The sequence below is a fragment of the Thunnus thynnus genome, chromosome 18 (assembly GCF_963924715.1).
Source record: "Thunnus thynnus chromosome 18, fThuThy2.1, whole genome shotgun sequence".
NCBI classification, from domain to species: Eukaryota; Metazoa; Chordata; class Actinopteri; order Scombriformes; family Scombridae; genus Thunnus; species Thunnus thynnus.
This window is the reverse complement of record NC_089534.1, coordinates 18,000,022-18,023,951: the sequence shown is the minus strand read 5'-3', so window position 1 is coordinate 18,023,951 and position 23,930 is coordinate 18,000,022. Positions and strand designations below refer to the sequence as shown.

At 40.1% G+C, this 23,930-nt stretch overlaps 2 protein-coding genes across 5 annotated transcripts in view; one reads left to right on the top strand and one right to left on the bottom strand.

Moving 5' to 3' along the window:
• Positions 1-5,041: 5,041 nt before the first annotated feature.
• On the bottom strand, positions 5,042-11,031 carry LOC137169132 (F-box only protein 30-like). 3 transcript variants are annotated; one of them, XM_067572134.1, is made up of 5 exons: positions 10,879-11,024; positions 9,517-9,572; positions 9,194-9,221; positions 6,384-8,525; positions 5,042-5,903 (listed from the first exon to the last, which is right to left on the bottom strand). In XM_067572134.1, exons 4-5 carry the CDS (start codon positions 8,472-8,474, stop codon positions 5,709-5,711), a joined length of 2,286 nt encoding a protein of 761 aa, XP_067428235.1. In that variant the 5' UTR covers positions 8,475-8,525; positions 9,194-9,221; positions 9,517-9,572; positions 10,879-11,024; the 3' UTR covers positions 5,042-5,708. The 3 variants fall into 3 exon arrangements, with proteins under 3 accessions (XP_067428235.1, XP_067428236.1, XP_067428234.1); XM_067572135.1 differs by lacking the exon at positions 9,517-9,572; XM_067572133.1 differs by lacking the exons at positions 9,194-9,221; positions 9,517-9,572 and having other exon boundaries at positions 10,879-11,031.
• Positions 11,032-16,708: 5,677 nt separating this feature from the next.
• Positions 16,709-23,930, top strand: part of grm1a (glutamate receptor, metabotropic 1a) — a 31,059-nt gene continuing 23,837 nt past the window's right edge. For both annotated transcript variants that reach the window (XM_067572878.1, XM_067572879.1), the window contains exons 1-2: positions 16,709-17,613; positions 20,734-20,983. In XM_067572878.1, the coding sequence (XP_067428979.1) occupies positions 16,884-17,613; positions 20,734-20,983 (980 nt within the window). In that variant the 5' untranslated portion in view covers positions 16,709-16,883. The remainder of the gene's footprint in view (positions 17,614-20,733; positions 20,984-23,930) is intronic.

Sequence of the window (23,930 nt, the reverse complement as noted above, 5' to 3'; positions counted from 1 at the left end):
CCATTTTACTCAACTAGAAAAGTCAGAAAAGTTCAGAAAACTATTGTAACTAGTGCAGTTTTTAAGAGGAGTAAAAACATGCATCTCAGCTATGGGTTCAAGTAAACGGTCACGACAATAAAGCTTATTCTGCAAAGGAGACCCATTCATAGTTATCACTTATACTGAAAATATTCAATTCATTAATTCTTGCATTTATATAACATCCCTAAATGGAATGCATTTGCTGAGGAATGGAGATAAATAAATTAAAGTTCTCTCCAACATCATTTTGGTCTGCATAGTATACCATAGCACAAGCCACAGGTCGGTGTGTAGCCTGCTCCTTGGTGTGCTCTTGTGTAGTAACACACAAGAAGTGCTAGGACAATGGGACTGGTTTGGGAAAGGGCATCAAAGTCATGATGCCATATGCTCCACACAGGAAAGCAGTGGTAAAGTAGACCTGCGCCAGCACTGACTGAAAGACATAACAGGATATTTACTTAACGTGGCCTTAAAATTGAGGTGAAATAACACCTCTCATCCCCTAAACATGTAGCCCAATTGAACTGCTATTTACTGCAAAGCTACTGTACTATTGACTGTTAATTTTGACCAGCCTGCCCCCGTACCCCCACCCCTCGATAGAACAAAATACATCACCCATGACAATGTTAGAGTCTTTACCTTCAGCTAACAATGTCAGTTACAGGAGCCAATGTCTCAGCAGATACAATATGTGCAGCACATTGGACAACAAAGCTATGACGAATGCTATGTGATCTTGGTTGAATTAAAGTGTTTTCTATTTCTTTAGGGTTCAAGCAATCGTAAGGCAGCTCAAGCTCTGTATTCCACTTGGTAATAGCAACACTGAGGGAGGACAGTTCTGCTTGAAAATCCTTGATACTTAAGGCTAAATGCTTAATGCTGCAGGCTCAATAAAGCGTTGCTCGGGGTAAGTACCCCGAGGTACCTGACAAAGACATCAAAAATGTCACCTTAGGGCATGGGTGATTTTTTTATAGGGTGAATTGGTAGTTTAAAATGTGGCAATTTTGATTGGAAAAAAATGGAGGAAAAGTCTACGTCAAACTTACAAAGTCATTGTACTTGATTCTGAAGATTCACAGAAGTGACATACATAATCCTCCAAGGGATTTGTTTGGCAGTGTCAACAAAATGGCCTCCATACTAAACTGTCACTTTGTTGTTGGCAGAGCTTGGTGAAGTAACAGTGGACCATTAGGGATCCAACCTAGAAAATAAAACTATAGAGAACATACAGCAACCATTAATACAAGCATGATTGACCTTGAGTTAGGTAAGAATGACACCACAGTCAGTTCTATATACTAAATATGGAGCTGGCATTGTTGGGCAAGTTACTTGAAAATATCGATTTTCTCATGACATTTTACTCTTATGTTACTTAAACTGGGTTACTTTACTTGTTACATTCATTTTCATTACTCAGCCCAGCTCCATCAAAAGTGCTTTTAAACAACTCAGAAGCCTCCATATGTACATGCGTATTTAATCTTCTGTATTTAACAAATGTACGAATAGAAAACATAACATTGTGGTTTAGCAAGCAGCCAGCCAACTAAATTTTACTTGAAAAGTTAACAAACTTTGATGAAAACAGTGTCACATTTCTTGTCAATCTGATTTGTGTGTTTCAGAGAGATATTTGCTAACCATCAACAGCTTATCCTTAGCCCCAGCTGAAGCTAATTGAAGTTATGTCAATTTGTCATTTAATTGTTAATGTGGTTAATCTAAGGTTTTCAAATGAAAGTATACCACAGAAAAGGTTTAAGTCATAGACTATTTAAAAATATACCAGGGCCATAAAGATTAGCAGGGGCAAGGAGGTTTATAGCAGACAGGAGAGTGAAGGGACACTGATGAGGTCACAAACTGAGGAGGTGTTAACATAAAGACGAAAAAATAAATATAAAAGGCTTACCTTGTACAGGGGGTGAATTGTTGGGAGGTTGCGAAGTAGATGAGAGCTCTGCAAGTGACTGATCAATATGTTATAGAGGACATCTGCATGCCTCACAAATATCTTGGCCAGCAGCCAGTCAGACTCCCAAATCACTAGGCAGAAAAATCGGGTTCTCCTCTGAGGGCTGCTGACCGAGCTGAAGGAGGAGACATATTTAAGTTTGCAGAAGCTGATTGAAATCAAAAATGTAACACAAGTCAGAGCTATAATTTATTAGATATAAGAGAAACCTGAATTGCGATGGGCAGTAGTTTCTCTGGACTCAGGTACAGCAGGCAGAAAGAAGCAGTCAAAGGTACCAGTTTACTATCAATAACTCTGGTAGGCAGACCTTCCATGAGTCCATAGAATATAAGTGACTAATGTGAGGTATTATAAAAAAGGATAAGTAGTGAGGGAAAACAATGTTTAAAACATCTGAAATCACAGCAAATTCATTATTTGTACAGTGCCGTCATCTCCACAGTAAAAGAGCTTCCTTTGGTTAGAAAATCCTTCACCATTTCCTCTGTGACAGCAAAGTTGGAGGGAAGCTTTTTACAGTTTATTTAGTTGGTTTTACAGCAAAACAAAACACGCTATACTGATCCTACCTGAGAGGGGTGACTTTTTTGAACCAGGAGACCCCCTTCATGGCCTCAAAGCTTTTCCATTGCTCAATAGAATCTTTCAGACCTTTCAGTTTGTATTCAGTTAATCTGGATGAAGCCAAAAAGTATTTAACTTTTATGTCCGTGATTGATTTTTAGACAAAGAAAATAAAATAAAAGCTTAATGGCAGGTTGTAGCACTTACGTAGCTTCTTTTGTGTATCTAAATTGAAAGGCTTTTGAGAATGAGAACCTTATTTCTCCAGCGAGAGCTTTTGGATCCTTGATGTTTAAGACATGACATTCCTTCTTCGTACTCATCCCATCTGCAGAGGATGGACAGGAAATAAAAGAAATCCAAATGTTATGAATACAGAACCCAGCCAAAGTTCATAAACATAAGTCTTGTTATACTGTAAATTGATGAAATACTAACTTGTACATTAATTTTTGTAGAACTAATTATTTTTTCCGTTGGTCTACTAGTTGAGGATAGTAATCTTCAAAAGCTTTTGTAACTGTGTGGATTATAGAACAGGGATGGATTTAAAAATACATTTGTTCAGATTCATTGTAATAATATTTTATACAAACATGACCAAAGGAATAATGTATCATTTCTAGCTTTCACATAGCCCCCTGACATAGCAAATGCTTCAAATTTACACAACAGTGCTCCTTACAAGTAGGAGAATATTGTAACAGCACTAACCTCTCCCTCCTCTTAACACCACAAGTTCACCCCTGGACAGGCATCTCTGACATGGGAAAAGAATTTCTCATCAGGTGTCTCCACTATCTCGGAGCAATACTAATCCTTCTCTGCTGAGTCATGGAGAGGATCTTTCTCCAACTTGACATCCTAAAGAGAAAAGGGTTGCCACAGAAAATGTCCCTCCCTGTAGTTAGAGAGGGTGGCACAGTCTCTATTAAGACATGGTGTAATTATAAATATTATTTTATGTAATGAACATCTCTGGTCAATAAATTGTGAGCCATATTTCAAAACACAGGCCTACTTGTGCAGTAGCCTTTTCACATGCTGCTAGTTGTTATATTTATTTTCTTAGGTTTATTTACCATGCTGATAATTTTAGTACGTAATATTGAAAAATATGGAAAAATGGCTCAGCTTTCATCAGTTTCTGTGATTCCCAGTCAGTCTATATAAGTAGCGGTGTTGGTTGGCATGTAAATCTTTTTTTCCAGCTTCCAGCAAAATTTTCCAGTTGCCAAATATCTTAGTGTTGTGATAACTTTCATTTCTGGCGTTATAGAGTTATTGTGTTGGGTGGGAGATGTGAGTATATCTCTAATAAGATGGACCACAAACATTATCCCTGCATGATCTAATCTGTAGCGTTTGATTAACTCACTGTCATTCAGCATTTAGAGAATATTTCCTCTACCTCTTTGTCTTTCCGTCATTTTCTCCTCTGCTTAAGAAACTTGTAAGCCTAAAAAGTCCTCCTCTCTACTCCTAACAGTTTTTACACCTCAGGAGCTCTCGTAAGAGCTAAGATGCTTTGTGAATAACTTTATCTTTACAAGGATCTAGTCTTAACGCTAAGGGTAAATTCTTAGAAAATGTGATAATTTTAAGAATTTTCTTAAAATTTCATCACTAGGAGCAACTCTTTGTACTAGGAAGCTTTATGAATATGGCCCCTGGAGTCCTCCTGGTGCCAAAAGTTTCTTGCTCAGAGATTCATCTTAAAACCTTATTCACAAAGCTGCTGAGAGCAACCGTTGCTATGGAGCCTGATGCTGAGTCCTGTTTAATTCTAAAATCAACCTATTCATTATATCTACAGTGATTCATTGACAGGTGACTGGTCTGTGTCAGTGACTGTAAAATAAAAAGTGCATCAATACACGGGAGCATCAAGAACCAATGTAATTATGCAAATTTAGATCGACTTGGTTTTGCATAGACAGGTAGAGTTTGGCAAACACTTTCACGTGTCAAAGGTCATTAATCAGATAATTGGATGCTTAATAATTTGTCCGTCGTGTGTGTGAGTGTATATATGTAAATGTATATACATATGATAAAAGACTTGCATTTAGCTTAGATACATGGTTTTACTCCTCTTACAAGCTGCACTAAAAAGGATTCTGCACTTTTTTGATTGTTCTAAGCTGAGTAAAATGAACAGTTAATCCTTCTACCTGGTCATTAAATTTACATTTCTCGACTTTTTTTATTCAAGTAAATGTGTGTTGAGCCCTGCTGGCTTTATTAAGTTTTACCAGCATTTTAACTACAGTGTCTGCATAAACTGGAGAAATATTGTGTAAACATGTTGGCACCATGACAACTTGGCTCTGTTCAACATAAGATTCTAACATTTATAGGTAAAGTTCAGATATTTTCCTTTAACCCACGCACCAATGGATGGCAACAATGAAGTTTCATATTGAGTAACTAAGGAGAGCTTTAAAGACAAATACATGAAAGGATGTAAAGACTTTATTAAATGGTAGCAAATCACATGCATTATTGGGCAGTCCTCATATAAATATCCATCTGTTTTGACTCATGTCCTGACATCCTACAAACCCAGACAACAGACTTGTCATGAGTCCAGTTTGCATTGGATTGACACCCTTTACAGGGATAAGAAAGACTAGATCATTTAGGGTCACAGATAATAGGAGGGATTAGCAAATCTTGTGTAAAGTGCTGGCATAACTTCCGTTACACAGAAATAATGCAATATAACCAACAATCTGCTTTTTCCCATGGCTACTACTGAAAGGCAAGATAGTGAAAACATTTAAATCTCTTTCCATTTGCTCAGTATATCACACAGAATAATATAAATCTATTGTGCATATTTGTCTTCAAGAAAATATACTTTATCTTACCAGAATACAAGTGCATTTGCAGCATAAACCCATGCAAAGCTAAATGCTTAATCTTTTTTTTTCTCCACAAAGGGACGACCCACAAAAGCAGTCCTTCACTGTGGCAAGTAAAATATTATTTCATTAAGGCTTCTTCACAATCTAGTGTAATACAGGAAGAGTTAATAGTTTTTTAAAATAATCTTTAATTGCAACGTCCACATAATACCAGAGTGACACTCGTGCAGCTACGAGAGGTTAGTCTTGTTTGGTCAGGTGTTAACGTGACGCAGGACGCGACGCAGTGAGTATCCATCTCGTGCGGTACACATGGCAGGAAGGGGAACAGGCTCCGTCTTGTGCTCCACTGTGTTGAAGTGGCATCTCTTAAGATGGTCCGACATGCTGGGGAGATCAGTGAAACCCCATGACCACACTTGGCTGAAGGCAGTGCTGAATCTCCACACCTGCAAGAGTAAAGAAGTTGGAATTTAAAAAAGGGCACTGCATGTTAAGATGTTTAGTTGGGCGCCTTACAAAACCTGTGTGTAAAGCTACACACCTTGGTTTTTGTACAGATAGATAAACAAGCTACATACAAAACATTTTAGAGGTTAGTAGGGGGATTCTGTTACCATTGGACTGTACCAGGCTAACTGTTTCCCTCTATTTCCAGTCTTTATGCTAACTGGCTGCTGGCTCCAGCTATATACAATATGTATCACACAAACATGAGTGGTATTCCTTTAAAAATGTAATGACAATTTTCCAAATATGGTCACAATTATTTTATTGTGTGTAGAATACTGTAGAACTTATTGTTGTTCTATAGTGACACGTCAGCTATTTACAATATTGCTTCCTGCAACAGAATATGCAACTTTTTAACTATTTTCATGAGTGATTCACATACACACAGTAGGTTTATAATACTGTTTTTAACTCACTCTGTTTTTGATCTGCCATGACACAGTACCATGAGCACCATGGCATTGCGTTCGCTCCCACTGCAGCTCCACTATGCCTCGGGTCTGGAGGAGACTGGCACACACCTCCCTCATAGTCCGTGACACCAATGACAGCTGGCACAGGCTGAAACTGTCCAGGAACCCAGCTATGTGCCACAGTATCTCATTGGGCAGCTCACTAAATTGGTCAGATTGGGTGTCACTTGGAAGTTTTGCCTTTGGGCAAGGCTGAACCCCGAAGGACCTGAGGTGCCTGTCATGAACCACCTTGGCTCCCTCGGTGGAGGGGTAAAACCTCCGCTGGGAAAATGTACAGCCATAATATGCCAGGGGGCAGCGGTGCTCCATCCAACCATTGAGACCAGCGTGAATGTCACCATGGACATTGGTGAAATGAGAAGAAAATTGGTCCCGGCGGAATGACTGGCCACAGACAAAGGGAAACATGTGCTGGTAGCGGGGGTTAGGAGGGAGATAACGGTTATGTGGGACTGCCTCGACCTCCAGAGCTTCCAGGACAAGGCCGAGTCGGAGAGTGCGGAATGGGCTGGGGTAGGAGAGCTGGGGGGCAGCGTGGTCACAGGCAGATGCAGAGGCCATGTCACCCACTCTAGTGTTTGTTACCAAGATTGCTGCAGGGAAAGTGAAAGTCTGTGTGCCAAAGTCAACACGATAGCCATCAACATAGACTGTATCAGAGATCCTTCTACACTCTCTGGACTCTTCCAGACAGAAGAGCAGGGCTGCTGTGATCAGATCAATCTCTCCCAGACCCATGGGATCCTCAACCTGCTCCAAGTCCGAGGTATCCACTGCCTTGTCCTCCATTTTGGGTCGCAATCTATACAATGACCTGTCTGGGATGAATCCTATCCGTCCATTTGGTAATGAATACTGACCCTGGCCCCTAAAAAACTGGTAGCTGTGGAACTTCCGCTGAGGCCCATGGTTTTCTAGGAGCACTAGCCCCCTATCTTCTAGCACCACATGACCAGCTCTCTGTGCCACACCCTGGCTGTCATGCACTGGAGACAACACTGGAGGGGTCACTGGCTCCTGAGAAGCACCAGCATTCATATCACCCTGTACATCAACAGGACAGGGTTTCTCAACACAGGCCTCCATGGCTCCTGACAGCTGTCCGTTTGTTGTGTTTACCATTTCTTCATCTGTTCTTTTCTGAGCCCCATTTCCACTCAAACAGCTAGAGCAAACACTCTGCTCATCCTTCTCTCTAATATTAAAACCATCAGCGGCTACAGGTGTTTTGTTTTCCAGTCCATTCTGAAGGTCTGTGTTGCTGCTGCTGATCAATCTACTCTCCTGCTCAGCAGCTTCTCTGTTCACACGCTGTGTGTTGCTGTCAGAGGAGCTGGCACTGCTAACAAAGTCTAAAGCAGCAGCTAAACTTCTAGCAGTCACAAGGGTGGCCTCATAGAGTTTACCGAAATGCTCCTCGTTCAGCCCATTAATTCCACTGACAATTCTCTCCTTTGCTGAGCCTGGTTGGGCTGGTTGTGGTGGACATGGGGATGAAGGCTGCAAAGGTAACTCACTGGCGGAGGCTTCAGGTACGGATGCAAGCAAAGCTGAGTCTGTTGCCCTGTTAACCTTACTTACAGGGACAAGTGGCTCTTTCTCTGCAGTAGGTGCCATGGCAATCACCTTGAGGGACTCAAGTAGTGTACGCTGGTCCTGAAGTGCAAGTGCCATGTCCAGTTGCTCCACCTCCTCCACCCCACGGCTCAGGCTCTCATAGGAAGTATAGTCCAGGCAGCTAACAGGCCATCTGTTCCACTCCATAGTGCAGCACACCACCCCAGCAGGACACACCTCGAGGTGTGCATACATTTGATTGCGCACCAGGGTGACAGGACAGCCATAGCCACTGTTAAGGCAGGGGACCCTTAACAGTGGGCAAAGGAGGTTGTGTTCATCTACTTTGCAGGAGTGAAATACAGCCCCACACACCAGAGGACAGGTGATAATATCACAAGAAATGCCTGGCTGAGGTCTGACCATGCATCTCTGGTTAACACAGGACATGCAATGAACATGGTCCTCCTCCATCTTCAAGCTGAGGGGGTGGGAAGCTTCTCAGGATAACTCTGGCTGTGAGTCCTGCCAAATAAGTGGAAAGAGCAAATTATGTCAATGTATTAAAGATAAGACAAGACAAAACAAGGCTTCATTGATCTTCAGGAGGGTAAATTAGTAGTATGGGCAGATTATATCATGGCACCAAAGTCTGTTTCATGCCTTTCTGAGACGAGAATTGCACCATAAATCAAACTTTAAAACTAAATAGTAAATACAGATGCCAATATAAGTAGGGGAGAGTGATCAAAGCATAAGAGTAAACTATTCAATAAATTCAAATTTCAAAGCTATATATAGTACAGTACCCCTGGCCAGTGTACATGAATGTGCTTTATGAGCAGTAATGTTGTAAATGTGCACAAAATGTATTTTAACATAACTATCTAATATCCAAGAGTAAAATGAAATATTTAGGTGTGTGTGTGTGTGTGTGTGTTAAAGAAAGAGAGAGACAGACAGAGAGAGAGAATAATATATAAAAAGTGTTTTGTAAAAAAGAGTAAAGCAACAGTAAATCATGTCCAATAAATCTATGACTCTGTCCTAAACACAAGAAAGCATCTGCTGCTGTTGTTATTAAGGTGCAAAATGGGATAGACGGCTGAAAATTCTAGTTTGCACCGTATCCAGTGCATTCGTGAAAAAGGGCACAGATTTATGCTGATGGATAACAAGAGAAAAAGACTTACCTTCATATTTCTATAATTTCAAACGATCCTATGAAAGAGCAATGACATCATACCTGCTGAGTTGCATACACCTCAACATTAATTATATTACAGTGATTTGTAATTAACACTTAAATATCAACGTAGTAGAACTGATGTAATATTTTGTCAATAGTGGTAAACATACTGAATGACTAAGCAAACCTAAATTGTCAGAGGCACTGGAGTTGTTTCTCTTGCCATGTGTAGAGCCTGCACAACAACTGTGAAACAGTGCCCCCGCTAAGCCTTATGTGGAAGTACTACAGTCACGTGACAGCTAAAAGGCTCCCTCATAAAAGTACCTTATTAGGAAGCTTCCCGGCATGATATAAAGGAGGTCAAAGCCTTTTCTTTCTTACTTTTGGGAGAAAGACAAGAAAGTGACAAAGTAAACTAGCTACACTGAAAACATTTAGTATGTACAGTAAAAAAACACTTGATTTCTGTGCTTACTGTTAGTGTACATTATCATCCCAATATCCCAGAATGCAATATACAAATCAACTCAAAGAGCTTAACAGTTGTAAAACATTAAAAGAAAGTGGTGAGAAAGGTGCAGAGATCTTAGTACACAAACATTTTAAACATTTTGCTTTCTTTTTGTGAAGTTAAATTAGTAGTATGATTCAAAAGTTGTAGTTTGATGTAATGATGCACTTTCTATTTGCATAATTTCTATTAGTATAAAATGGGAAAATGTGTTGATTTATTGTGCACTAATTAAAAAAGATATAACAAATAGTGTATAGTGCATCCTATACACAGATAGTATGTAATATGGAATTGGGACACAGCTAGTGATAGTGGAGCCAAGATCCACCTGGTGCACTCTAGTTATCTCGGTTAACTTTAGCACTTTAATAACACTTCTGAAGTGTACCTGAAGAACTTTAACAGACAGAAAGGATACTTCTTGTGTATTTATTTCAATGCATCCAACATGGTTGCCACAGGATTGTGATCATTTCATGTGTACTGAGACAGTTAAAATACTTCTGTAACTGAGATCTATTGTCTGTTTCAATGCCCTCTTTATTAATCCATACAGCAGTCATATGAATACAACTACATGTACATGTACATTTGAATATGAATAGCTTTCATGTCACTTCCAAGTCTTATTTTAAATGCAGCTTGCGTGGGTTTTTGTTGGACATCAGTATCTGTACATCACCTAGCCATTAAATGAGGCATAACATCATTAATTTTGTCATAAGTGAATCATCAACTGCGGTGAATATCCGCCAAATCAGCTTTGGTTAAATGGCGTTCATCAGACCGGCTCACTTTACTAAACAAGTGTCTCATATAAATCGCCTACACCATCAAGAATATACTGTAATTTGGCTACTTTATGTTTCTGACAGTTTAAGTTCACTTACAATAAACAGCACCGCTACAAATGAACAGACTAACGTTACAATAAAAGCTTTTGCTAAGACGTGCAGTAGTTTACGTACAACCCGCTAATGCAAGTCAGTTTGTGGTCAGTTGTTCTTTTTCAACTAAATCAACTTATTTCTGTAACAATGTCGAGCTAGCTTACACTGACCGGTATTGCTAATGTTGGCTAACAACAGCTAGCCGTTTCGGGAAGTTGAACGGCTCTCAACAAGCGTGACTTAGCAAGATAATGTCGGGCTAACATGCGAGTAGCTTCTCACCTTATTGTTTTGTTGACAGGAAAACGTGGTTGTTATATTAAAATATAACTAACTGTGACTGTAGCTACTTCTGCAGACAAACTGCTAATGATTGCTAGCTGCATCTCCTCCTCGGACCCAGCCTCCTGTTTTTTTCTCCTCAAAACTTTATTGACTAAAAGGTAGTTTTTATTCTGCATTGAGGGGAAAAAAGTATTGTTGTTCTTATAATAACAGAAAAGAAAATGAAGAATATAACAACATGTAATGGTGTAGATGGTTAGCCTACTCCTTTTGTTTTGATGTATTTTTAAACACTTTAGCATCATTTGGCATTTGTCAACAACAATGATTTATCAGCAAAAATGTAACCCTTAGATTATAACATTTAGGCCTACACAAAAATTAAACATTAAAGTGAACTATGACATCTTATATTGTTGAAAATGACCCCTAACATTTGACCACATTTCGGCAGTACAACTGTAGAAGAGATGAGTATAATTTCACAAAAAAACCCATAAAAACATATAATATAGTATGTGTATGTAGGTTATCTAGCCTCTTTATCTGTCAAGCTGTATATTTATAACAAAGACCAAGCTTATTTAATGTAATGTATTTGTTATTTGCTGATTCAAAACTATTATTGTTGTTGTTGTTGTTGTTGTTGTTGTTGTTGTTGTTGTTGTTGTTGTTTGTGTGTGTGTGTGTGGCTGGTCGAGGTGATGCTATGGTTTCAACTATTTTTAGTATCTATGACAATTGTTGCATCATATTTTATTTGTTGATGTATGTAAAATCTGAAGTTAATTCATAAGTTAATTTTAAGTGTAAATGTGTCCATCATTAATTAATAACAAAACGAAAGAAAGAAAATACGAAAGTATCATGTCATGTCAAAGAAATGTTAAAACAAATCACGTCAATCATGTCTGGCCATGATGCATCATTATTTTTATAACCTGCAGTGACTCATAACAACCAGCAGAGGTCAGTGTTGTACTATTTTTGCCATCAACCCGCACAAAGCACAGCAGCAGCCTTCTGAAGACTTTATGCCTCCATTTATTGTTGTTACCAAGGGAGGCTCCACATTTCACCAAAACAACCCCTCCGGAGCCAGAGGAGCTGACTCATGTACACATCAGCAGGACAGTGTTTAGCAGTACTGAATACACTTGTCATGCGGTGTTGGTGAAGCAAACCCATGTAGTCAGTGGGACTATCACTGGTAATAAAAAGAAGTTACATTTTCCATGTGGCCTCAAAAATTCTCAGGATACCCTAAATCATTAAAGTCACCCTCCACTCAAAAATGTGTTTTGCTTATTGTTGGATGTTTGAGCTTCACTGAGCAGAAAAATGTATGTAGAGAATAAGGCTATTTTCACATTCATCTGCAGAAGCGGGAAAATTTGTCTGTGTTCACCTTAAATCTCAGTTTAACATGTGTACCTACAAGCATGGTTTTGTGACATCAACACTAGTTTGGAAGCCAGTCTTGATCCAGTATGAAACTTACAAGTGTCATGTGAAAACTTGAAGCGTACAGTGAGAATGGACTTTTCAGCAAAAGAGGAGACATGGTGTGTCCAGCAACTTTTAAAATGAACAATATTTACATAGATAGATTTGGGATTTTTCAATGAGGGAGATGTAATTCAAAGAATTTTAACTAGGTATCTGAACTTTGATGTGGAAAAGCCATTATCAGATGGTTATCTATATTCAAAGTTTTATTTAGCTTTATTATTCAAGTATTTTTATATGTCTTAAAACATGTCTGGAGATGATGTTTAAGCTCTGTAGAAATGTTTGAAAACATGCAATGACATTTCTTATTAAAACCATTACATTGTTGAAGTAAGTATGAAATGCATAGACTGACTGATTTCACTGTAAGTTATATAATGTATTAACACCAATTGAGTTAAGTGGATTTTGTACAGGAACAATTTGAGCGTTTGTGAATATGGTGTATATGAATCCAATGCTGTACAAACATTTGTGATTCACTGGTTTACATGCTTCATTTGAGGTTTACTGGTCTGTATAGGGTGGCCAGGCAACCATAAAATCTTCTATTTTTGTCCTGTAATACAGTTAAAACAAACTAGACCCCAGATCATTTAAAACACACCCACATGTGTGTATGAATAGATGGATGCATGGATGATGTTAAATTGCTCAATCAAAATAGTCACAATAGTGTACTAATTACAAACCTTTAATCCTCATGTAAAAGCTTACATCTATTCTTTTGGGGACTATTTGGGAATTGCCAGCTAACTATGCGCAGGTGGTAATCTAGACGTCTATCCACAATAAATGACAACTGGTATGAGACGTGTTTATACACCTTTTCTTTTCCACCTGGTGTTCATTTTTTCAATATTAGTGGCTCAACTTCACCAGTAATGGTACTGGTGCCCACCTCTTTTTTTTCCCAGTGGAGCTGTCCAGTGCTGAACACCTTGCCCTGTTTTAAGTGGTTTTAATGTGACATTTTAAACAACAAACCAAGTATTTATGTAAGATTCTTTGTGCTGTTGTCTGTAAAGTGTGGCATTTTAAATAGGATATCAGTCTCAAGTTGATGAAAATGAAAAACGTTGATGACTAAAGTGCCAACTTTCTGGATTCCCTTGAGTTGCGCAAAGCAGGGCATGAAAAATAGACTCTCCAAAACATTGATTGGTGGTGGTTATGTTGTGAGGATGCAAAACAAACACATATGTGTCTATTTTTGGAGCACCGAAATGTTCACAACTGTAAGCAACGACAGTGTCATCAGTATTACTGAGTGAAAGGGGAAAACACTTCAAAGCCAAAGAACAGAATAAAACATTATACATAAAACAAACAAACAAAAAAATTAATTTGGCTTTCATACCCACTGTGGACAAGCTGCCTTCTTGAGGGTCTGGGGGCTGTTTAGTGTGGGAAAACAGAGTGTAGCCCTTAACTGGTCAGCCCCGTCCTACTGGTCTGGGTGTGTAAAAATAGAAAATAACTGTCCTTTCCCCGGGCTGCCCTGAGCTGCAGTCTTTCTCTTTTGCTGCTGGTGACTAGTGCATGCTCCCGACGGCCTCTAAATCCACCATCCCATCCTATTTAGCTCTGTAACCTCACCCTGCAATTATTATTTTTTGTGTGTCTGTATTTATTATTATGTATGCATTCACAACTTCAACAACAATCATTTTTGTTTTGTTTGTCACACTCACACTAACAACCTAAATGCCCATCTCCTTACACACACACACACACACACACACACACACACACACACACACACACACAAATGCCTGCAGTTACACATGCACTTCAACTATGCCCTACTGTGGTAAGTCTTGGTAATATAATTGTTGTCTCATTGTATGGTTCTATGTATGTTTTGTCACTGTATGTTTAATCACCTGTTGTGTTCAGCTTCATCAGTTATGAAAGCAAAAGAAAAATCACAATAGGCTATACCTATTTTTATACAATTCATTTAACTGATATTACATTATACATATAATTGATTGGTCTCTCTTGGCCAATACTAAATTTTCAAAATAATAACACTGCTGAACTCTTTGCTGGAAAGCCTTGCGGTCAACCACGCAGACTGCAGTCCTCGAATAAACCTACCGCCGTCGCCCTTTGCCTTGAAGCGTGGCTCCAGCATCCAAGTAGTCTCTCCTTCTCAAACATGTCACTTTTATTCAGGTTCAATATCAGATGCTCGCTCCCGAAGCCCCGGGCCCCAGCAGTGGCAGTGTCATAGCGACTTCTTTATACGTTTATTTGTGATTTATACCGCCTGGCGTTAGTCACGACCGGACCCTACCACCTAAACTGCATGATGCCCCCAAACTGCATGAGCCAACCCCAACCACCGCCCTCCCACCATCAGTGATGGTGGATTATAATGGAGGGTAAACTCCTGGAGTTGACGATCGCCATAAGAAAAACAAACATTGAGTTAAGCTTCATAAAGCAGGTTAAAAAATTAACTAAACTGAGATCAGTGGTTGGCCTCCGTTGACCTGATGACGGTTTTTTTTTTAAAACGTCGTCATTGACCTTCAATTAAACGCTAGATGGCGCGATGCAGACTGCTGTCCATGGTGCTGAAAACATCCATTGTAGCTTATTTCGTGTAGCCTAGTCTATTCAAAACTGAGCACATTATGTTAACTCAAAGGTTGAAGATATAAGATATAGGTGATGGACGCTTCTGCCTGTTTGATGTTGTCAGTCCAACATCCTGTAGTGAGTTGTCCTGTCATATAATTCAAATGGCGGCAAACGCCTGACACCAATACCCAATTTCACTTTTTTCTCTCCCTCTTAAAATAATACTATTATTGAGACACCGCATATGAAGTCGCTTCAATTATTTATAATTGGATGCATTAATAATGGGGCACTCCCACATACACGCTCACTCACATAAACACACAGCTGTGTGCTGCCACAAAATCATTTTTCTGATAGTGAAACTGGTCTGGCATTCTCACAAAGACTGACAAATATTTATATTGGCAGGGGCACCAATTTCCTATGACCCGAGTTTACCTTATAGGCATTTAAGGTAAACATTTCCAACCGACTTATATCTGGATGAAGTGGAGAAACTGTCGTGCATGAGATCACACTGAAATGGCAATATAATAAAACGAATTTAGGTAAGAAAATCTGTACATATAGCAGTGTTAAAGGTGACTGTATTCACAAATGCTCCACTGATATGATTTTTCATAATGGATAATAAGTGACAACAGATTTTGTTCAAATTTGTTGAATAATGCTGTCATTGTAAATCTGATAGTACATGTTCATTATAGACTTGCAGGCATAAGAGGTAAATACTGTAGAAAAGACGATGGTTCGGGGAGGGAGGGGGGGTCTTCACGTTCACGTTTCGAGTCGAGAGGGAGGGAGGGAGGGGGGAGTGTGGGGAGAGAAACTGAAGTAATACAGCAGAGGACCACGCGCTACAGAAGAAGGGCGAAGGCACGCGACATGTCTCAAGGATTCAGGTAAGTTTTGATGCATCTCAAAATATGTAGAATGTATATAGGACAATGAAAACGACATAAGGTGGTAATGAGTCCATCCTAATTATGCTTTATTCTGAAGATGTTAGACAGTTCATGTGTTATTATTATTATTATTATTATTATTATTATTATTATTATTATTATTATTATTATTATTATTATTATTGTCAACCGATGCTTGAATGGGACCTTAGGCTGCATGAGCGAAATGAGAAAAATGCACGGTAAAACAAAAACAGCCTGTGTTATCTTCATCCATCCTCGTGTAGAATTCAAATAGGACTGGACTATGGAGGGATGTTTTATTTCTTAGCTTTATTAGAAACCAGCTGAGTCAAACCGTGAGGAATGTGTCTGTGAGAGGACGACGAGCCCAGCCAACAGTCCCAGAGACGTCCTTGTAACGTGTTTGGAAAGCGCGCTGTCCACGGTGCTGAAATCTGGTTCCTGCCTGATTTTCTCAATGGACAGCGAGCGCATTACATTGAGCCTCTCCCGACACGTAGTCAACTCGTTATTTGTAATAAATCACGATGAATTTTTTTTTAAGTACTTGGCTGCTTCCACTAGAGCGAACCACCTGCTAGGTTTGGCAAATCCCAGTGGACAGCAGTACTGCTCAGCCACTACTGCCCACTGATCAGTTGGTTGTGAGTTAAGTGCCTTGCTCAAAAGCACCTCGATGGCAGTTGATAAGAGAGGCAGGAGGACAGTTGCCAGCTGCAGGAATGTAAAACAGGGCGTTGATGGAAAGGAGCATGCGTGCTTAGTCAACTCTTCCTACATAAACGTTCAGCACATCTGGCCCTGTTTGTCCCTGGATTACATGTCACAGTAGTGTGTCTTATTTTTCTGCAGGTGTGCGTGGATATGCCCCAGGTGTCGTGCTCGCAGATCATGGTCGCTGGGATAAACGTGGATGTACTGACAGACAGCAGATAGTATGCCTGCACAGTTGGCGCGGCTCACGCGATGTGGCACAATATGGCACGCGTAAAGATGGGTCTCTTCGCTCTCCTGTGTCTCCCCACGTTTTTCTTCCGTGTCCTCGTGCTCTCCCACAGCAGCAGCATCTATGAGCGGTCAGTGGTCCCCCGCGCCGCGCCTCGCTCCGTGGCCCGAATGGACGGAGACGTGATCATCGGCGCGCTCTTCTCCGTCCACCACCAGCCGTCTGCGGAGAAAGTGGCCGAGCGGAAGTGCGGGGACGTCCGCGAGCAGTATGGCATCCAAAGGGTGGAAGCCATGTTCCACACTTTGGACCGGATCAACGCCGACCCGAACCTGCTCCCAAACATCAGCCTGGGCTGTGAGATCCGGGATTCCTGCTGGCACTCCTCCGTGGCCCTGGAGCAGAGCATCGAGTTCATCCGGGACTCCCTCATCTCCATCCGAGATGATAAGGACGGGTCCAAATGGTGCATTGACGGTACCCCGTCCAACCAGCCTCCACCCACCAAGAAGCCCATCGCCGGAGTGATCGGACCGGGATCCAGCTCTGTTGCCATTCAGGTGCAGAACCTGCTGCAGCTCTTCAACATCCCGCAGATCGCCTACTCTGCCACCAGCATCGACCTGAGTGATAAGACTCTGTTCAAGTACTTCCTGAGGGTCGTGCCCTCGGACGTCCTGCAAGCCCGGGCCATGCTGGACATTGTCAAGCGGTACAACTGGACCTATGTGTCTGCGGTGCACACTGAGGGTGAGAGCTCACTAACTCGAAAATTACCATAATTATAACCATATTTCAATAATAGCGATATTGTCTGTCAGTGTGTGGTAAAGCTTCATATAGTGACCGAATGGTGGCCTCATTATTTTTATCGGAGTTTTGAGAGTGACATACATTTGCTGTGAAATTTCTGTGCTATCATTTTGAAAATATGCAGGATTAGTATACAGTTGTTTTCACAAGATTCTGAGGTGATTTTAAATTGAGATGTAATGGGGAATCGGGCAAGATAATTACATATTTATAATTAATTTGATAAAAATGCACCACAAAATTGTGTGTAGGCCAACCAAAATGACAGACAATCCCATTTTCATACCAACCTAATTGCAGTTTTTTGTCAATGATCTCTGATTGCAACTTTGCAGGTGCACTTCCATGTTTTTCTCTTGTTTAGAACTGGTCAAAGATATTTACTGTAGTCACATCTCTTTATGTATATCTAATATGTCTTTCGCTCTCAGGCTTTTAAGAGCAGACAGTTGTGTTCACAGACATTATGTGCGTATGTGTCATCATGTCATCATTGGGATTTTTTTGCGGTTGTCTAGAGTTGATGGTTGTGTGGACATTGCTTACAGTAAAACATCTTCCCACACATTCTGTGCATCGTTACAGAGCTGTGTGTGCATGCATGGACTGAAAGTAGTGTATGTTGAGTAAACATTGGGTGTTGGGTTCACTTATGTTTTTGACAAATGTAAAATCTGCGCCGTCTTCCTCTTCCTTGGCGCTTTGTTATAATGTCTTTATACTTTAGTAAAGCTCAAAGTTCTTGGCTGTGTTGTCAGAGTCATCATGGTAAGTTTTAAAAGTTGATATCTAGCAAAGTACATGGGGACCATTTTAGCATTAACAATTTAAGTGCTCGTTTTGGAAATGTAAAATTAATTCCATGGTTAAGTAAGAAGACTGGGGATGAAGTGAAAAATAATGTTCCAAATTTTATCAGATACATATGAATTAAAATTAATTTCTTTGTTCCTCAGAGCAATTACAGTACTCAGTATTTCATTCCATGATGGACTTTCTTTTTGAAAACTCTTAAGTTCGTGTGTTCAGCCTAACTGCACAATAGTGCATTATAGTGGAGACAGGAGGTAAAAGGGACAGAGGGGATGGGTAGACAGAGTAATTACTGTGAAGTGAATTATGTCCGTGGCTTTTCATTAAAGTCTTAGAGAAACAGAGTCAGTGATGTGCACCCAAATGATGACTGACAGGCTGCATTACCCAGGATCCCCCATGAGGAGCTGTGGACTCACAGGGAGTGTAAAACATCTTTGGAGAGTAGTCAGGTGTTAGAGAGGGGCTTTGGCACAGGTTGCTATCAGATAAATGAAGAGAGGGAGTTTGGGAGGTGTAATACCTCGAGGAATAACTAGGTGGCGTCAGTTGTCTGACCTTCAACATACCTACAGGAGGATCCTCTGGGACTGAAGTCATAATTTAAGAGTAATGACAGGGGAAGGCTGAAATTGATTGCAAGCAGCATCATTTATTCAGTAAGATGTGAGAATTGTAAAAGTATGACACTAAGTTTCCAAAAATGTTTTGAAGGTTTAAAGGACTACGTGTACACTTAGATGGAATTAAATTATGATTTTTCTTTTCTTTTTTCTTTTTTTTTTTTTTTTTTTTTTTACTGTAAATGTAACTACTTACACTGACCATAGGTTCAGTTGAGAAGTTTAAAACCACAGTAAATGTTTAGAACTTTAGTTCTTTATTTCACACCATAATTTGCCTGATGCAGAGCAGACCTTACTCTGCCCTTTGAGGACTCATATCTAAATCCACTTGTTTGTTTTTCCTCTATCTTTAGATATCTCTGAAATAGTGGTCAAGGCAGGCTTAAGCTCACAAGTTTTCTGTCTCTCCCATCTTAGACAAGTTATAAATGCAGCTTGTTGCCCGTAGCAACTGCTAGGGCTGTGAAATTGCATAAATTACCTGTGCCAATTATCATCAGTCTGGTAGGAATACTCAAAGAAGGTTTCGGTGGCCATTGTCAAATGGGCTGTCAACTAATGCATCGCCACCCACTTGTCTCACAGCCTAGATGGAAAGAATAAAATAATTGGATATCATCATTTCCATTTACCAGTGGGAGAATGGAATGAGGCAATTGAAAATATCATCAAAGGACTATTGGAAAACCAACACATGGGCCCATTGTGTGCCAGAATAAATGCATTACTGTGATGCCTATTTCATCTGCTGTCTTCCTTGCTCTAAAAAACACGCCATGCACAGATAGAGTATCTGTTCTTCATCACCCATATAAGGGCCCTCAGGAACCCAGCCTCTCATCGAGGCAATTGCATGACAAATGTTTTCTGATTTTTATGGATCTGTACTCTTAATTTTCATTCAACAACATACACATTCGAACGCAGACACATGCTCAAGCATGCGCAAGTGATTGGATTGTCTGTGTAATCCAGCTCTCATGCTAAAGAGCCACGGACTTTATCAACAATCCCAACCGTGACACATTAGGCAAGCTCAGCCGTCCACATGGAAATAGAAGATTTAGACTAAAACAGCTTTGCAGTTTGCTCTTGATTGGGATGGTATGCAGTTGAACAAGGATAGCTATCCTCACCCCTTCTGCCTTTGATTGCAATCAGTAGCCAGTAAACTCTCAGACACTCATTATCAGAGGATCAGAGCTTTAGCTCAGTCGGGACTTGACTCTGTGAACAACTGTTTGGGGGATGTGCTTTAAGCATAATATTCATTGTCCATCAGTGAAATAATTAGAAATGTATGGTTGAAAGCAATTATTCATGCTGTTTAATAAAGTCAGTGTATTTTTGCAAGTAACAAGGCTGCTTTATAACCTTTAGAACATTGATTCAAAATATGTCCCATACAGTATTTTGATCTCACAATAGTGAAAATGCCACAGACAGTGCATTATCCATAATCAAAATTTAAGAAATTCGATTGCCAGACAGTGACAATACCTTTCACAAGTAAAATGTTTAATTCCAGTAAGGAAAGAATGTTTTACAGCTCAGTTTTGCAGTGACATTATTGCATCCTCACTATTAAACAAGAGCCTGCTTTCTTTATCACCTATAGGAAACTATGGGGAGAGTGGCATGGAGGCCTTCAAGGAGCTGGCCTCTCAGGAAGGCTTATGCATTGCCCACTCGGACAAAATCTACAGCAATGCGGGGGAGAAACACTTTGATCGCCTTTTGAGGAAACTACGAGAGCGTCTACCCAAAGCGCGTGTAGTGGTATGTTTCTGCGAAGGCATGACTGTCCGAGGTCTCCTGATGGCCATGAGGCGACTGGGGGTGTTTGGGGAGTTCCTCATCATCGGCAGGTATGGATGTGTTTTTGTGTCTTTTAATTCACAGTTGAGAGCATCTCTACGGATGGCGAGAAATCCGATAACAGGCTGGAAGGCTGTGAGATGCTGTGTTGTCTTCCTGATGTGCATGTCACCGAGGCAACCAAGAAGAATTAGACCACATACCAATAGCACTGAATAGAAATGTTCTCCAGCAATGAATAATTGGTATTTCTGTCACAGACACAAAACTAGAGAGGAAAATAATGCCTGTTGTCCATTCTCTCCTTGTTTGTGCTGTCTCCTATTTGTTTTTCATAGCAATGGCAGCCATTCATTACTGACCAATCAAAGAGAGGCATGCACACATCTATTTGTACACATGAAGACCATATTTCATCAATGTGAATAGTAAAAATCTCTCCGTTTTGTGAATTCACCTCCTCTCTCCATTTCTTCTTTCTGTTTCTCTCTTATCCACATTCCTCCTCTTCCTCTCTCTCTCTGTCTGTTAGTCAATGCTGAGTGACAGTGACTGACTGTAGCTGTAATCTTAGTCATTAGAAAAGGGCAAGTAGTGTCGTCTCACACACTTATACAGTGGCACATTACACCATGAAATAGCCCTTAAGGAACATTCACAGCTGTCAGAATAAAGCCACAGCAACCTTGATGCTACTTTTCAGTTCCTTCTTGCATTATCTTTCCCCCATCAGGAGGAGATTTTTGGCATCAGTCTGTTGGAGGGCAGTTGTCAGCCATATGTTACACGAGGAAGACATTAATAAGACAGCTCAGGATGACCGAGGCTTGTCGTCTAGCTAAGCAGTATTCGTTGGAGATTTGCTGAACACTGCAAGAGTGCAGCTCAAATTCTGAGCCATCATCTTATAACAGGAGGAACCAGTGAGACAAAACATGAGCCAAACGTTACAGTAACTTCCATCTTTTATGGAATATGTTCACACATATCAGTTTGTTCAAATTTTGCCTGACAGCCCTCTGAATCTTAAAAAGATTAGCACCTGTAACTTTCTGCTTGAAAAAGATGTTTAAATCCCACTGACTTGACACAATATTTTTAGACAAGCTATTGATGATTTGTGATGAACATTATGTGTCTTTAAAGTAATACACTGACTTTTAGACATTCAAGCACTGTTTGGGTAAAATCAGATTATGTGTTGGTGTGGCAAATGTGCTGAAATGAGCAATGTTAAACAATAAAGCTGGTGATATTCTGTATTTTTGTCATTGCCAACACATCCTATGAAAACACCAAAACCAACAATGAATTGATCCAACTATACTAACAAATATTAGTAGAGGAATACAGCATATTCCTCTGTGTCATATACCTTTTTTGTGGTTCAAAAGCTATTAAAATCACATCAGTGGCCACACAGTTCCACTGGCTGACATGTTCCTTCATTACCATGAACATGGGTGGTTGGGTCATTTATTTTGGGTCTATCCCACATTCAACATCCTGCTGCTGTACTATAAATGCTCACTTGAGTACTAAATGTGTATTAATCCGCAGCTGGCAATAGTCCCTGGCAAACACACAATTTATTTGTGTTTGAGTAAGCCCTAGGTAATTATTTTAAAATCAAATGTTTTCTACCAGTTCTTTAAGATTTCCATCTTCCATATGAACCAATGAGCTTAGTACTGAAAGACATTGGCAGGGTGGGGAAGTCAGAAAGTATTGGGAGACGGACTGTTGATTTTGGTCTTGTCATGAGATTTGTTGGCAATAAGAAAATACAGAAAAAAGCCAACACTTAACTTGTCTTGTTGACAAGTTGTTGCTATTTACTTGATGTGTATAGGACACATTTTTCCATGAGATAATACTGTCATATCTAATTTCCTTATATGTAGCTGGACACAGGATTCACTGGTCTGATCCACACCCTTCTACTAGCTGGCACTGAAGGATTTGTTTCTTGTCATTGCCATTATCCCTTAAGAAGCCTTTCCTATTCTCTATAATATCTCCCAGTGGTAGAAATGAAGAGGTGACAAGTGCTACTCTTACTGGCCTCTGTTTATGCTGTATGTGTTATATCCAATGCATACGTGCATATTTAAGTTCTTAACAGGGGAAGGCAATCTTTCTTTTCAGATGCAGAACATGCCTTTTAAATTATCCATCATGACACTCTAGGGTTACATTCCTCCCCATATCTCTCCTTTTTTTTCTTTCGTCCATAGGAGATGGGAAAGTGGGTCTTTTTTTAGCTTTGGTGGAAGTCTCTATGGGCGGAGGAAATGCTTCTGGGTCACAGAGAGAAAGAGAGAGAGGCCGAAAGAGATAGAGAGACAGAGGAAGTCTGGGCCAACACAGATGCAAAGCCATGTGTGTGTTTCTTGGCTTGAGTGAAGCTGGCAGACAGGTATTGGCTCATCAGGAAGGAGTGTGTTTCCTTAATTCATGCTTTCACCTCTCAGTCTCTCTGTAGTCAACAAAGCCAAATATTTTAGAGCTCTATGTGGTAATGCAGCGCAAAAATGGCACAGTGGACAGAAGGTCAGAATTTGCAACTGAAGTCTTTTGCACTTTTTTTGATGACACAAATAAGCCTTTGCTGCCTGGTGCTTGCAGATTACATGAGATAGAGAAACATCTCTGGACTGGAAACATAGTAACAATAGTTCTTATTTTTCTTGTAAACAAGCGAAATGCATCATCTATTGTGCGACATTAAAATTGCACAGTATTGCAAATAGCATTTAAAGGTAATATTTTCCATGAAAAAGTCATCATGCACAGCAGTTAGCCCATTCCATGCATTTTTTTAAGTTAAGGAATTAAATTATAGCATCCCAATCTGGTCAATCACTGTAAGCACCACACTGAAATGGATCACCTCTCATCACAGTCAAGTGATATAATACTTTTGAGAAGGATAGCAAAATGTTTGCAAGCAGCAAAATCGGGGAGGTGGTAAGGCAGTTATGACCTTTGAGGATG

Coding starts and splice junctions, on each gene's coding strand:
- LOC137169132 (XM_067572133.1), bottom strand. CDS start 8,474: ATGGAGGAGGACCATGTTCATTGCATGTCCTGTGTTAACCAGAGATGC. Junction 5,904..6,383: donor CATGGCAGATCAAAAACAGA/GTGAGTTAAAAA, acceptor TTACTCTTGCAG/GTGTGGAGATTCAGCACTGC.